This window comes from Zootoca vivipara, chromosome 2, assembly GCF_965207765.1.
Source record: "Zootoca vivipara chromosome 2, rZooViv2.hap1.1, whole genome shotgun sequence".
In the NCBI taxonomy this organism is placed as follows: Eukaryota; Metazoa; Chordata; class Lepidosauria; order Squamata; family Lacertidae; genus Zootoca; species Zootoca vivipara.
This window is the reverse complement of record NC_142584.1, coordinates 14,254,597-14,270,485: the sequence shown is the minus strand read 5'-3', so window position 1 is coordinate 14,270,485 and position 15,889 is coordinate 14,254,597. Positions and strand designations below refer to the sequence as shown.

The window sequence follows — 15,889 nt, the reverse complement described above, 5'->3', positions numbered from 1 at the left end:
GTGTTTTTTTTCCTTTAAATTTTTAGGGGGCCCCCCAAGAGAGTGGGGCCCTAAGCTATAGCTCGTTTAGTTTATAGGTAAATCCAGCACTGATCCTATGGCCCTAACCTATGTTATGAAAGAACCTATGCTATGAAAGAACGGCCTCAGCTCCTTTAATGATCTCCCCTCGAGAACCAGAACCCTGCAAGACGTGTGTGTATGCGTTCGGTGAAAGCAGCAAAAGGTTCTGTCAGAACGAGCGAAGGAACTCCGCGCCATCTTCGCTCCATTTCCCTCCCGTGCGCCGCCGCAACGTTATTCCCGCCGCGGGGGGAGGGGGCGGCCGCCATTTTGTTTCGCCGACGGACGATGCTGCGAAAGCTCGTCCGGGCAGCCACGGCCTCTCTGCTGGCGCTCCTGGGGCTGCTCAACGCGCCCAGAAACGTGACGTCTCTGTTGCCCATGGAGGGTGAGCCCGGCTATCTCCTCCCCCCGCCGCCTCCTCCACGTTCCCCGCGCGTTGCGCTCGCGCCGCCAAAAAAGTACAGGGGTGGAACTGCGCGTGCGCGTGGGAGGGAGAGAAGGAAGGAAGGAGGAGCGGGGATTTCTTCGGAAAGTCTCCGAGAGGACTGAGATTTGCTCCCAAATCGAGCGGGTAGGCGAGGCCTGTAGATCCGACGTGAGGAGGATGTGGCGGCGGCATTGGGGTCCCCGTGGAAGGACCCATCGCGGCCTCACGAGTCGGATAAATGCGGTTTTTATTTTCCCCCCCCCAGATGTTTTCTTTCCAGCAAGTTGTCGCTGGGCGGCTCGAAACGGAGGGGTGTTTTATCATATTCATGATTCATCGTCATTATTTTAATCTTAAAAACCATAAAATTACACATCACGGGCTCCCATCTCATTAAATGGAAGGTTAAAATGTGTATAGTTCAAGCATTCCAAACTATGTTACCCAGTCCAAACACAGGAAGGTGTTTGCCTGTAACCTTTATTGCCTGAGGAATGGAGTTCCAGAGTGGCTGGTAAGGTCTGCAAGTTGGGTTTTTGCTTCTGTTTTTGTAGTATAAAAAGGCCAAAACTATTCTGTGAGGAACTCCAGAGTGGACTGTTAGGTCCGCAAGTTGATTTGTTTTTGTTTGTTTTTTGTATTATTAAAAAGGTCATAACTAGGACATTTATGGTAACTTGTTTCCCAATATGTGTAACAATGTTTAAATCTTGTACAATACCTTGTGAAATCTCTGTCAGAGATAATAGATTTCACAGCAGAGTAGAAAGGGTAGCAACAAAGAAGTTGGCTGGGTGGTAGAAGATCTGCCTGAAACAAGAGGCAACAACCTTCGAAGCTGATTTGTTTTGGGAGAGCATAAACTTTCAGTGGTCAGTGTGTAGTTAAATCAGATTTGGGAAAGCAGTTTATAAATAATAAATTATTATTATTACTTGGAAATTGAAGTCCCCTCCTTCCTAAAGTGCTTCCATGGAGGATGCTATTGCCTAATAGACACAGTGACACAAGTAGGCAATGGAGCATTCGCTGTTAAAATAGTGCTTTAAATTTGGGAGCTCATGAGTGGCATTCATTCTTAGGGCTTCATCCCTCTGCACCGTTAGCCTTGGAGTAAGCCCTACTGAAGCATGGAGCATTGGTGTCTTGTGAACCATGTCCCACAGAGTAGCTGTGTTAGTCTCTTCCAGCAAAAAGGACAACGGAACTAGTGACAGCTTAAAAAAAATAAACAGAAGCTTTCACAGACTAAAAATCACTTCAACGGATCATGAAGTGTTATGAGGGGCAGAGGGAGGGGTAGAATTTTAATAATAATAATAATAATAATAATAATAATAATAATAATAATAATAATAATAATGGCATTTGAAGATTAATTTGAAGATCTGGAAGAAGGGGCAGTAGTTATGGTTAAGACCAGGCATCTCCCAAACTTGTCCCTCCAGGTGTTTTGTGACTACAACTCCCATCATCCCTACCTAACAGGACCAGTGGTCAGGGATGATGGGAATTGTAGTCCCAAAACATTTGGAGGGCTGAGTTTGGGGATGCCTGTAAGACCATCACCCTTTGTGGACTAACCTCCAGTCCTCAGAGTTGAGGTGAATATGTTGGCAAACCCTTTGCTCTAGTAGTGATGTTATTTGATGCCAGATCAGTCCAAATAAGTCATCTGTTTTCCGTGGGGGTGCCCAAGGTGGCATGTATTACTGAGACCCAGGTAGGTTAGCTGAGCAGACCATATGTATCCTAGCTTTGTCCCCCAGGGTACTTGGTGCAGAACCAGGCCAGCTCAGATGGGAGGGGAGAGATGCTGCTGACCATTAAAATTCCATTGTCCTCACCAGGAAGCCGGTGTGCTCTGTAACTGATAAGAGGGTTTGTTCCTGGATTTGGGCCCTCGAGATACTATTGATGTACTACCCATCCCACTGCCCAGCTCAGGTGGTCTCAGAGGTCATGTTGGAGAGCATTTCACTGTTGCATTGGAAGACGTCAGTGCAGCTGAAGCTGCATTTACTGAGCCCACGGAGGATTTCATGACCTTCATGACAACCACGGGGTTTCTCAGTACATCAAGGTTCAACTCATGTTGTGGGGCATACCCCAGATCTGACTTTTGCGACAGAAGGAATTGTTGATTTGTGGTGAACTGTTTATCATGGATGAATACTTTTGGTGTGCTTTGGACTGCTAGCAGCAAGATCCCCCTTCAGATGTGGGGGGTTAAGATGGTCCACCCTGGAGACTTACGGAATCCAAAGGATTCCTGAATGTTTCATGGGATTTTCTGACTCACGTGGTTAGTGCTGCTGTTGAAGCCTTGGTTGGCCACAGGTTTTTATAGTCTGGTTATTTCCAAGTAGGGCTATTGTAATGTGCCCTACATGCCTTTGAAAATGGTCTGGAAGTTGCAACTGGTGCAGAATGCTGATGCCAGAGTTCTAGCTGAATGCCCCACAGGCTATCCTCTAACATAAATTCTGAAACAATTGCACTGCTTGTCTATTGTCTTCCAGGCCTAATTTAAGATGTACAAATTTATAAGTTAACCTGAATGCCCTAGGCGCCAAAATCTGAAAGTGTGCCTCCTCCCATAGTGACCTGCATTAATTTTAAAATCTACGTGGGAAGCCTTGAGGCTTATGGAATAGGGGTCTGTGGACCATCTTTCTCTGCAGTGGCTGCTCTTCTTTGGAACAGTCTCTCCTTTAGTAGTGGCATGGAACCTTTGAAATTATATTGTTGCTGATGGTTTCATTTGTTACTGAGTCCCGTATATTGTTTTAGAATGTTTCAATTTCAATTTTTACCTTTTGGTTTGGATTGTGTATATTTCCAACCTAGGACCTTTGGTTAATAACATACAAAATTACAACACAGTCCAGTCATTGTTCATAGCGTTTCATCATCTGAAGCATGTGCCAAAACTCTGGTGGGCTCAACAATGTCGGAGTGGGCATTTAAGGATGATCACGTTGATGGCCCTAGACACCTTGCCATTCCACAGTGAGACCAGGACCTAAACAGGGGTGTCAGACATGCCAATCAGAAAATCCCATAGAGCAGGGGACCTCAGACTGTGGCCAATGGACCATGAACGATAGGAGCCATAGCTGCCAAGTTTTCGCTTTTCTCGCAAGGAAGCCTATTCAGCATAAGGGGAAATCCCTGTAAAAAAAGGGATAACTTGGCAGCTATGATAGGAGCACTGTCTGTGAACAGTGGGTGCAAAGACTGCTTCATCATTCTTAGAACCCAGCGATCCAGTCTGGACACAAGGTGAGCAGGAAGTGGTCCAGAAGTAATGGGAGGGAGACACTTGGAAAGGGTTCTAAGCAATACAGATTGTAATACAGTACAATGAAGTACAGTATATGAGGAAAAGAAGCAATGAAAGTGCAGTTAAAAATCATACAGCATTTACCAAATTGCATCACATTTACAACAACAGGCAGAAAAAATAAGTGGTCCACTAAGACCCTCAGCAATTTTCAAATGGTCTGGGAATGAGAGGTTTGGGAACCAATGCCCTAAAGAATTCCTGATCATCTGTAAATTTCTTAACCTGTCCCTCACCTTTACAGGGGGGGAAACCATCACTGCCAGACCTAACTCACCAATAAATGGTGTCTATCTTTATTATTTATCTAAAACATTTATATACCACTTAATTATTTGCATTTCTAAATGGTATACAGTATATAAAAACCAGCCACAGAAAATGGGTCCAGAGGGTGGGTGCATAACAAAGGTGCTAACACCTCCAACCACAGAGTCAAAACCAGTCCACTCTGTGGCAAAAACCAGATTGTGATCCACAACGTGTGTCAAAGGGGTAAGTGATTCAAAAGTTTGCAGTCTTGCATAAACTCTCCCAGTAGTCAAGAGACAGAAGTGCTATGGCAAACTGGTTGGTTTATAACAATGACCCTTTAAATCTACTTTTAAGTTTCTTCGGTCGATGGATTAGTCGTGTGTATTAACAGAACATTTACGTTCATGGCATCTCATCAGTATATCTGTGTTTTTATTTCTAGACTGCGGAACAAGGCCTCTTATGGATGAGAAAGTAACAGAGACTCGGATTGTAGGTGGACACGATGCCATGGTTGGATCTTGGCCATGGCAAGTTAGCCTTCAGCATTATACCACTGGCCTAGGATATTTCCATATGTGTGGTGGAAGTTTAATTACAAACAACACGGTGTTGACAGCAGCACACTGCGTTAAAAAATATAGGCATGTATCTATTCTAAATCTTTTTTGCAATTTTAGGTGTGAGAAAGGTGTACAGATTTTTTTTTAAAGCACTTGCTGAATATTCAGAATTCATGGGGGGGACATATTTCAAGGAGGAATGGGAGAGGAAATGGGACACTGGGACTTCAGGAATACATTTCTCCTCTCATCCTCCCCAAAGCTTTCCCCACCAAACAACATAGCATGTTTCCTTTAATACTACGGTATATTGCTTGGTAGGTAAAACAGTGTGGCAAAGTAGATTTTTAATTGCCTGGTGCTCTTCCCCTCTGCTCCCATCGGCACTTATCAGAAGCCTCTCAGGTCTGAAAGGTGAAGAGGGAAATGGAAGCAGGGAAAGAATTATGAGATTATTTCAGTTGTGTGCACTTCTCCTTTATTACAGTAGGGTTACAGTTTCGAGCATAAGTTCATGTTTCAAGAGACTCATTGCACGGAAGACAATCTAATCTATTTTAGGGTATGCAAGTACAGAGGGCACTAATGTCCTTCAATTTCCAAATTACGGTATGCCCAGGTGTTTTTTTCCTACTTTGGCAGCAGGCATACATGCTGATTCCGCAAAGTGTTGATGCAAAACTGCACTCAAGCTTCAAAATATGCTTTTCATGCAGCATGGGTTATCAGCTACCCTTTTGTAGTTGACACATGCCCAAAATCTTGGTGCAGAATTATTTTTTGCAGTTCTTCGGCTTCTAACCTTAGTATTTCTAACTCTGTGGGGAGTCATCCTCAGTATTCTTACTCTGGTTTCCAGGGATGGAGATTTTATTTAATTCTAAATATATAGGTTAAAATTCAACATCACAGAGATTTGACTGTTCTGTTAGTACAAGTATTTCCGCATGCTGGAGAGATCAATATCCCATATCCTCTTCCCACATGCTGTTCTGGAGATTTTTCTGAGCTTCCAGACCGGGGGGAGCTCCCGTCACACTTACATTTTTGCACTGGCTTCCACTAGTGCTCCGTGTTACTTGAATCCAACTTGTAGCTTCCATTTTTATTTTATTTATATACTATCTTCTATTTAGATAATTTCATTATGGTTCACAGTAGAGTTATTAAGACCAATACATTAAAGCAATAAATAACAGCAGCGCCCCCCAAACCAAACAAAAACAGAGCTACTGGTAGCTAATACAAATGATCAGAGAGAACCATTTTTCAACAAGCCCCATGAGCACATCTCTATTGGTGCTTGTCTTATTTCATAGCAGTGGTGATTCCAAAGGGTCAACGGCACAACGGGAAAATATCCCGTACTTAAAGCAAGATGGACCTCAGCAGATGACAGTTGGGCTAGGAAGGTCTCGCCTGCAGATCTTGGTGACCTGGAGATTCACATTGGAGAAGGGATAATTGTTATCATAAGACCAGTCCAGAGGCAGAGTCCTGGCAGAGACAGGCAAACGACTTATAAAGTTGCTGTGCTTATTGATAAGTCCATCATGATAAGATTTTTTGGGAGTTGTGTGTAAATGGAATTATTGTGGCATGTTTCAAGAATGCTTTGGTCAATGTGAGGCATATCAGCTTAGATGACTTTAAAAGTGCATGAGACAAATTTATGGAGGATATGTCTATCAATTGTGAATAGTCATACTGAGCATGGCACATGCTGCTTCCAGATTTAGAGGCAGTATAACTGAGTACCAATTGCTGAGCAGCAACTGTAGGAGAGGGCAGTCACCTTTCAGGTTCTGCTTGTGAGCTTCCTACAGGCATCCATTTGATTGGCTGTTATAGGACATGATTTGGTTTGCTCTAGTCTAGCAGGATTCCTCTTAGTCTTATGCATATACTGTATGCTTTTACTGGTTATATTACTACTAGTATCTTGAAGCCCGTTAAAATAACGGGTGCTAGAGCAGACCTGTTGCTCTAGAGAGAGGGAGGGGGAGAGAGAGAGCGCATGTGTGCGTTCAGTCTCTGTGTCCAGTCCCTGTGTCCATGGGGCACATGTGCAGTAGCACAAACCCAGGGACACAGGGACTGGACGCAGAGACACTTGGACTTTATTATATAGGATTAGTGCAGAAAGCTTTGTCATTCCCTCATCATTTGACTCTGGCTCCATGCTTGCTAGTTTACCACCAAGCTTGAAGTAACTATTCTAAAATAGTTACTGACTCTATTTTTTATTTTATTCTGTCCTAGGAATGCAGCCTTTTGGAGGGCTGTCATTGCCGTGCATCATCTTTATGAACAAAACTCTTATACTCGAAAGAGCCGGGTCAGTACAATCACGGTCCATTCTGATTATGATTCAGAAAGCTATGATAATGATATTGCCTTGTTTACGCTAATAAGACACGTAAAATATAACAATCATATTCAGCCCATCTGCTTACCTGAAAATGATACTGACCCGTACCCATGTTACATAGCTGGCTGGGGAAACACAAAGGAGAAAGGTAAATCTTCTACTTTTCCTTTAAACTAAACTATTGTTAAGAGTGAGAATTCGTTATTTCAAAAAGCTTCTTTGCCATTTGATTGTGTACACAGAGGTAAACCTAGGTTTGGTTTGCCCGTTAGTGTACACAAGGAATTTCTGGTATTCGTGATGATTAATTTGGTTTTTGTACCCTTTCTTTATATTTTTTAATGTACAATTAAAGTTTTTAAGTATTTAATGTAATTATGAAATGTTTCTTGCTCATCACCTTTTCTGGGCACTGAACTGTAAAACAGGTGTTCAGGAAGGGTTATCAATATTAGCAGCCCTAACCCTGAGTCAGTTTTTCTGTCAGCAGTAATGATGTAAAATTTTAATCTTGCGTGCAGGATATTTACTAGCTAACCATGAGCAAACTGGACTGATTTCTTCAGAAGTCTTTGCTCTTTTAATCCAGAAAAAGGAGTGTCGTATGTTGAGTCTATAAATTATTTAGCTTTGTTTATGAATCTTTGTAAGCTTGCAGCATTTTAAACTCTTTATTAAGCATGATAAAAATATTTAACAGCTTATAACCAAGGTCAGAAAACACAAAATAAAAATTTACTCTGGGAGCATCAAATTTCTGCACTAAGAAAAGTTGGATTCTGCAAGGTCTGCAGACACACCCTCCAGATTTTGCTGAACTGCAACTCCCATTGGCCCTAGCCAGGATGGCCAGTGGCAGAGGAGGATGGGAGTTGTAGTTCATCATCTGGATCAGGCACCCCCAAACTGTGGCCCTCCAGATGTTTTGGCCTAAAACTCCCATGATCCCTAGCTAACAGGACCAATGGTCTGGGAAGATGGGAATTGTAGTCCAAAACATCTGGAGGGCCGAAGTTTGGGCATGCCTGATCTGAATGGTCAAAGGTTCTTTGCATATGATCTATTGCTTAGACAAAATATTTGTCATGCTTTCTGCATTTATCATATGAGGGCAGTATATGTACGTACTTGTGCCTTGAACCTGCCAAATATTTGTCTCTATCACACTTTTCGGAAATACGGTAAGCACTCAGAAAATCACTTCGTTGCTTTTTCAAAACTTGCCTGAGATTTGTGCACTTGAGAAAACTATACTTTAATTTTTAGGTATTTGATCTAGTCTACATAGAATATATCTTTTGTTATGACTCATAGCTGATGCAGGCATACCGAATTGGGTAAGCCACTGGGCTATATTTAAATGTATTAATCAAGCCGGGAAGATGCTTATGTACTGATGATTAATGCATATTTCAATTCAACCTTGCTGGATGGAGAACACTGAAGGGCTGGTTTTAATTAATTAATACCTCAAACCTTGAACCAATAAGGCAACAAACAATACAAACAAGTTCAATAACACCTGAAATCATAGAATAATTAACTATGAAGAAAACAAAATACTCTAATTAAAACACAAAGACCCAAATCTCAAGGTAGAGCATACACAGTTCCATATATACATGGGGCCTGCGATGGCTAGCAAACAGAATTCATTACAAGTTCAGTTAGGATTTGTGAGCCTTATTCTGAAAACGAAGGTAGGTTTCATAGACCTACTTGGGAAATACAAACCTAGTGTATTAAGTTTAAGCGTTAGACTAGCTTAAGCGGTTACCCAGCCACGTTGCATACCCGGCAACCTTGTTTCAGAATGTTAAATGCATTCTTCCAGCAGTTTTTTGTGCTTTCCTTTCAGGTTCTGCCAAATTAATATTGCAAGAAGCTCAGGTAGACGTTCTTCCGCTGAGATTATGCAATAGATATGACTCGTATGCAGGGAGATTAACAAAAAACATGCTTTGTGCTGGCTCTATGACTGGACGTGTTGATAGCTGCCAGGTAAAATGGAGAATCTATCTATCTATATATATAAAAATGTAGGCATTGCGCGCGCAGAGGTCACAGCCTTTCTCCGTAACTGCTGAACCAAATTGCATCAAAATAGGACAAAGCGTACCTTGCCCATCAGTGAGGAATCTGGCATAATTTTTTTCCCAAAAAAAGCACAGCTTTCATACCTTAAATAGTGATTAAACGCAAAAAAGTGGCACACAAATTAGACATCACCAGCAAAAGCCCTGAAGACTCCAGCAGCATCCAATAGAAAGGCAGATTGCATGCGGTCACCAGCAAAAGCTCTGAAGGGTGGCGCCAAATAATGACATCATCAACCAAGCAACCGAAAACACCAAGGCAGCCCTTACCAGACCCTTAGGCCCCTGCGAGGCTGCCAAGCCCCCACTGGGCCCGGGGGGGGGGGAGAGGGCGAACACCCGGATTGCAGGCCGCAGCATGGCCTTTGTTTTATGTAGGCCCCTGCCAGGCTGTCAGGCCCCCACTTGGCCTGGGGGGGGAGGGTGAGCGCCCGGATCGCAGGCTGCAGCAAGGCCTTTGTGTTATGTAGGCCTCTGCCAGGCTGCCAGGCCCCCACCACGCCTAGGGGAGAGGGCGAGTGCATGGATCGCAGGCCGCAGCATGGCCTTTGTTTTATGTAGGCCCCTGCCAGGCCCCCCACTGGGCCTGGGGGGGGAGAGGGCGAGCGCCCGGATCGCAGGCCGCAGCACGGCCTTTGTTTTATGTAGGCCCCTGCCAGGCCCCCCACTAGGCCTGGGGGGGGGAGAGGGCGAGCGCCCGGATCGCAGGCCGCAGCACGGCCTTTGTTTTATGTAGGCCCCTGCCAGGCTGCCAGGACCCCGCAAGGCCCGGGGGGGGGAGAGGGTGAGCGCCCGGATTGCAGGCTGCAGAACGGCCTTTGTTTTATGTAGGCCCCTTCCAGGCCGCCAGGCCCCCATTAGGCCCGGGGGTGTGTGTAATCCACAGCAACACACTTGGGGGCACGGCAAGGGGTTTTTACTTTAAAATTTAGCGGGCGTTGTGTCACATGCGAGGCTCCAGTGGCCCTTTTAACCTAGGCTTTATACTACGACTGATTGGAAGTCTCTGCGTCTTCAAAAAAAAAATCAACTATGCACTTTCTCTCCCCAGTTTAAGTCCTCTGATATTTGCAGTGGCCAATCCCCCACCCCACCCCTTGATTTACAATATCCTACCTTCTCCATGCCACCGAACAGCTCGGGCGCTTTGGAACTCGCCTTCTGTTGCTATGGGGCTGTGGGTCTTCACTATTCGATTCCCCCCCCCCCCGGTCGGGATTATTAAAGTGGTTCTCTGGGTCACCTACTCCAAAATTAGAAAATCCAAATAACAAAAAACACTCACACACAAAAAAACCCCAAAACACACAACGCCCAAATCATACAATACCCACCAAAATAAATGACAACACCAAAAATAAAATTAAACAATAATAACTTCTGCTTCTCGTGGTCTTCTTTCAAATTTTTTAAATAGAAATATATAAAAATGTTCACAATGTGTGCGCAGGGGCCAATGTATGGAGATAGAGGGGGAAGGGGACAACACTCTCCAGGGAAAACAGAGGGAAGGGTATCCTACCGAAACACAGGGATGAGCCAGGGGGTTGGAGGGAGGAGGGGCGGGATACGTCATGAATCGGGACGGGGGGGGGGAATCACAGGGATGACCCACAGCAATGCGTGGCCGGGTCAGCTAGTATACAATAAGTTGTCAAAACGTTCTGTCATGTAGTTGCTTGACTAATATATCAAAGCAATATATCAAATTTGCTGGTAAATGAGGGGAAAATGAATACTTTTTATTTTAAGACATATTGCCAAAACATGCTGTCATGCAGTTATTTGTCCAGGCTTACTCACTGCTGTGTCAAAGTAGCACCAAAGTAGTTAATACATTTTGGAGGAAAATTAGTTGATGTGAGAAAATGGGACATAAGAAACATCACAATAAAATTCAGGTGGCAACATAACTTCACCTTGTGAATCAGCACAATCAGTTATTTCTAAAAGCACATAATATGCATGAGGCACAGTACAAAAACACAGCATGAGTTCCTGACTGAAAATTCACAACTGAAGAAAGAAACATAAATACAAAGGCAGAGGGGAATTGGAGGGAAAAGGTATGTTCTTTCCTAATATGGATTTGAAGGATTATATAAAGAAACCATTGAGGTTTAAAACATATCACGTTGTGAATACTAATATTAAAATAATGATGATGCAGTAATAATAAATATAAATAATAAATAAAATTTTATTTATACACCGCCCTCCCCAGTCAAAATTGGGCTCAGGGTGGCTAACTCCAGTAAAATTAGAATAAGACGTTAAAAAAACAATTAAAATATGGGTTAAAATACAGTTTAAATTTAATTTTTAAAAAAATGCAGCCTCATTTTAAAGTAGCCCAAATCAAAACCATAAGGGAGGAAAACATAGGGGTCATACTGAGTCCAGCCCAAAGGCTAGGTGGAACAGCTCCGTCTTGCAGGCCTTGCAAAAAGATGTCAAATCCCGCAAGGCCCTGGTCTGCTGTGAGAGAGCGTTCCACTAAGTCGGGGCCAGTACCGAAAAGGCCCTGGCCCTAGTTGAGACCAATCTAACCACCTTATGGCTCGGGATCTCCGAAACGTTATTTGTGGACCTTAAGTTTCTCCGTGGGGCATACCAGGAGAGGTGGTCCTGTAGCTATGAGGGTCCTAAACCGCATAGGGCTTTAAAGGTCAAAACCAGCACCTTAAATCTGATCCTCTACTCCAGTGTTTCTCAACCAGTGTGCCTCCAGATGTTTTGGGACTACAACTCCCATCATCCCTAGCTAGCAAGACCAGTGGTCAGGAATGATGGGAGTTGTAGTCCCAAATCATCTGGAGGCACACTGGTTGAGAAACACTGCTCTACTCCACCGGGAGCCAATGCAGCTGGTAAAACACTGGATGAATGTGGTCCCGTGGCAAGGACTCCGTAAGGAGCCTCGCCGCGGCATTCTGCACCCACTGGAATTTCTCGGTCAGCTTCAAGGGCAGCCCCGCATAAAGCGAGTTACAATAATCAAGCCTGGAGGTGACTGTCGCATGGATCACTGTGTCCAGATCAGGGCGAGAAAGGTAAGGGACCAACTGCATGATACGGCGGAGATGGAAAAATGCCACCTTAGCTGTGGCTGCAACCTGTGCCTCCATGGAAAGGGAGGTGTCAAAGGTTACACTCAAATTTTGACAGAAGGTAATGGCACTAATTGAGCCCCCGCAAGAGATGGGAGTTGGCCCCTCAACCCCATGTCATCCCGACCCAGCCAGAGGACCTCTGTCTTCAAGGATTTAACTTCAACCGGCTCCCACGTAGCCATCCAGCCACAGCTTCCAGGCACCTGGTCAGTGTGTCCGGGGCCGAGGCAGAGCAGCCATCCATCAACAGATAAATCTGGGTGTCATCAACATATTGATGACAACCCAGCCCAAAACTCCGGACAATCTGGGCAAGGGGACGCATAAAGATATTAAAAAGCACCGGGGAAAGGTTTGCGCCCTGCGGGACTCCACACACCAAGGAGTGCCACGGCGGCAACTCCTTCTCTAGTGCCACCCTCTGTCCCCGACCTGAGATTAAGGAGCACATCGGCAAGGCAGTGGTCTAAAAGTTCGTGATCAACCATGTCAAAGGCTGCTGACAAATCTAAAAGAATCAACAGTCCCGACCCGCCTCGATCCAGCTGTCTACGGAGATCATCTTTTAGGGTGACCAGAGCCTTCTTGGTCCCATAACCAGGGCGAAAACCGGACTGAAATGGATCCAGAGCCGATGTTTCATCCAGAAACCTACCAAGCTGTTCGGCAACTGCTAATAATGTCATTTCTTTTATTAATTGCTTCCGATGAAACATCCCAAAATTATTTAATGTCAACAATTGAAAAACTTCAACTTTAAAAGCATATTTAAACATATATAAAAACAGATGTAGACTGGGATAAAAATCTCCACTTAGAAAGCTTTTAAAAAATGATAGAGACAGTGCTTGTTTGCTTTGTAATAGCAGCGAGATCCAAAGGGTAGGTTCCAACATCATATGAATGGGTCCCCTGATGAAGTGGCATGTGCAAGAGACAATTCTTCAGAATGCAGCAATCATTTGCATATATAATGGGGTTAGGATTGTTGGCGTTCTGATCACCAAAGTTTAGGGTTATTGATAGAAGTACAGGAGCTTTGCAGAAAAGGTATGATGTTAATTTCCTTCCATTCAGAACACATTGGACCACTTTGCTTCCATCCAAAATGGACGAACATGGAAGCAGGATGGTGCTGTCCCCCACCTGTGTCATGTTTTGCTCTGATAGCTAAGATAAAATAGCCCTTTTGAGTCTTGAGTTGATTTTCAGGGTCAGCTTATTACTTCCTTATATTATTACATGTATCTCTCATCTTTCCTCCAAGGGGTGGTGTACATGATTTCTCCTATTCCTTTTCTCCCCACAACAACCCTGTGAGATAGGTTACGCTGAGAGAATGACTCAGGGTCACCTCATGAGCTTCATGACTGATTTGAGATTTATACTCTGGTCTCTCAGATCCTTCTCAACACACTAATCACTACACCACACTGTCTTATTGAAACTGTTGCTGGAAATCCTAAAGCATCCATGATCAAATTGTGTCAGCAAGGAAACCAAGGTAAGATATCCAATTCAGGCTTTCTGGAGGTACTGTTTCTAGAAAACTGTGTTTTCTTTTGATAGTTCATGAGAGACATAACTCAAGATTGAGTGGATCCCAATCCTGTTTCCTAAAACTTCAGGGTACCATATTTTTTCATGTTCTAGGGAGACAGCGGTGGACCTTTGATGTGTTATTTTCGAAATGTTACCAGGTATTATCTGATAGGAATTACCAGTTTTGGGTTTGGTTGTGGCCGACCAAGATATCCAGGAATCTATGTTCGTACAGTTAATTACAGAAATTGGATAGATGCACATTTACTTGCTAAGACCACCAATGTGAGCATTCGATGGGTTCCAATCTGTTGTCTTGTTGCATGGACAGTCTTTTATATTCTATGAAGAGGCAAACTCTCCATTGTACTAGAGTGAATTTGGATTGCAAGATTGGAAGCAAAATTCTTCACTTTTATCAACAAACTTATCGTATCCCCCCTTATGAATTAAATATACGTATATATCAGATGTTATTTAAAATATATGTATTTAATGGTCTGTAAATCACATCATGAAATCATACTCTTCAAAAAAAATATGAAAATAAAGTTGAAAAAATAAGAAATGAACATGATCATTCAGTACACAATAAAAATGTTTTTGTCTTGATAGAAGACGACTGTTAAATATAAGCATCACATTTTCAAGGATCTATCCTGCAAACAAAATTCATTGTGCTGAATTCTTAAAGTAAATCCGCAGTGTTTTGAAGAAGTCAGGACTAAAGTATCGGACAGTTTTATCTTAAATCATTGCTGCCTCTACTTATTTGTCTATTGCAATGTAATCACACCATATTTCTTCTAAGCAGCTTTGTTGTTAATCTTTTAAAAACAAAACACCAGCATCTGTTGTAGGGTACAATCTCTTAAATAGTGACTAGGTGTTAGACTTTACACTAAAGGTGAACTTCTAATCAGGTGTCAAGGAAATCAACTTCAAGGGCCTTCTGGCGGTTCCTTCACTGCAAGAAGGGAGGTTACAGGGAAGCAGGCAGAGGGCCTTCTCGGCAGTGGCACCCGCCCTGTGGTACACCCTCTCATCAGGTGTCAAGGAAATAAACAACTATGTAACTTTCAGAAGACATCTGACGGCAGCCCTGTTTAGGGAAGTTTATAGTGCTAGATGTTTGATTGTGTTTTTAATATTCTGTTGGGAGCTGCCCAGAGTGGCTGGGGAAAGCCAGCTTAGATGGGCAGGGTATAAATAATTTATTTTTTATTGAATTTATATAACCCCCTATACCCAGAGGTCTTGGGACAGTTCACAGACAAGATCACAATATATAAAATCAAAATAAGAACAATAACCCATTAACCCCCCCCCCCAAAAGAGCCACATTTTAAAAGGGTACAGTCATACCACAGGTTAAGTACGCTTCGGTTTGAGTATTTTCAGTTTAAGTACTCCGCAGAAGTGTTTACTTCTGGGTTCTGCCGCATGTGCAGAAGCAATCTGCGCGGTTCGCGCATGCGTAGAAGCGCTTTATCAGCACTTCACGCAAGCGCGCTATCGCCGCTCGGATTAAGTACTTTTCAGGGAGCGAATGGCACCCCGGAACCAATTAAGTACTTAACCTGAGGTACCACTGTATAGGATTTCGATCAGGTCAACCAAAGGCCTGCTTAAAATGTTTTTGCCTGGTGCAAAACAGAAAAGGTTTATAATATAGGTGCCAGTTGAACTTCCCTGCATTCCACAGACTTAATAATAAATTATTATTAATAATAATATAAATATCATCATGAGCCAGAAAAACCACAGCAGTCAAGAAAATGCATAAGGGACATCAGGCTGATGGGTGGGTGGGCATATATACAGTGGATGCTCGGGTTGCTAACATGATCCATGCGGGAGGCAGGTTAGCAACCCACAGCGCCGCATCTGCGCATGCACAGGTTGCGATTTGGTGCTTTTGCGCATGTGCGAGCGCTGAAACCCGGAGGTAGTGTGTGTGCATCTGATCTAGATCTAGATCTAGATCTAGATCTAAATAAAACAAAGTACCCCACCTTTCCTCCTGGTAGCTACTTTGTTGTTGCAAAAGAGAGCTTTTCCCAACTCGCTGTTAATAGGCAAGTCCTACACCTGAACCATACCACCTAGT

At 43.5% G+C, this 15,889-nt stretch overlaps 1 protein-coding gene across 1 annotated transcript; it reads left to right on the top strand.

The window, feature by feature from the left end:
* Positions 1-240: 240 nt before the first annotated feature.
* Positions 241-14,232, top strand: LOC148686741 (transmembrane protease serine 12-like). Its single transcript, XM_088661370.1, has 5 exons — positions 241-451; positions 4,537-4,738; positions 6,920-7,176; positions 8,887-9,029; positions 13,891-14,232. Exons 1-5 carry the CDS (start codon positions 352-354, stop codon positions 14,125-14,127), a joined length of 939 nt encoding a protein of 312 aa, XP_088517496.1. The 5' UTR covers positions 241-351; the 3' UTR covers positions 14,128-14,232.
* Positions 14,233-15,889: the final 1,657 nt, after the last annotated feature.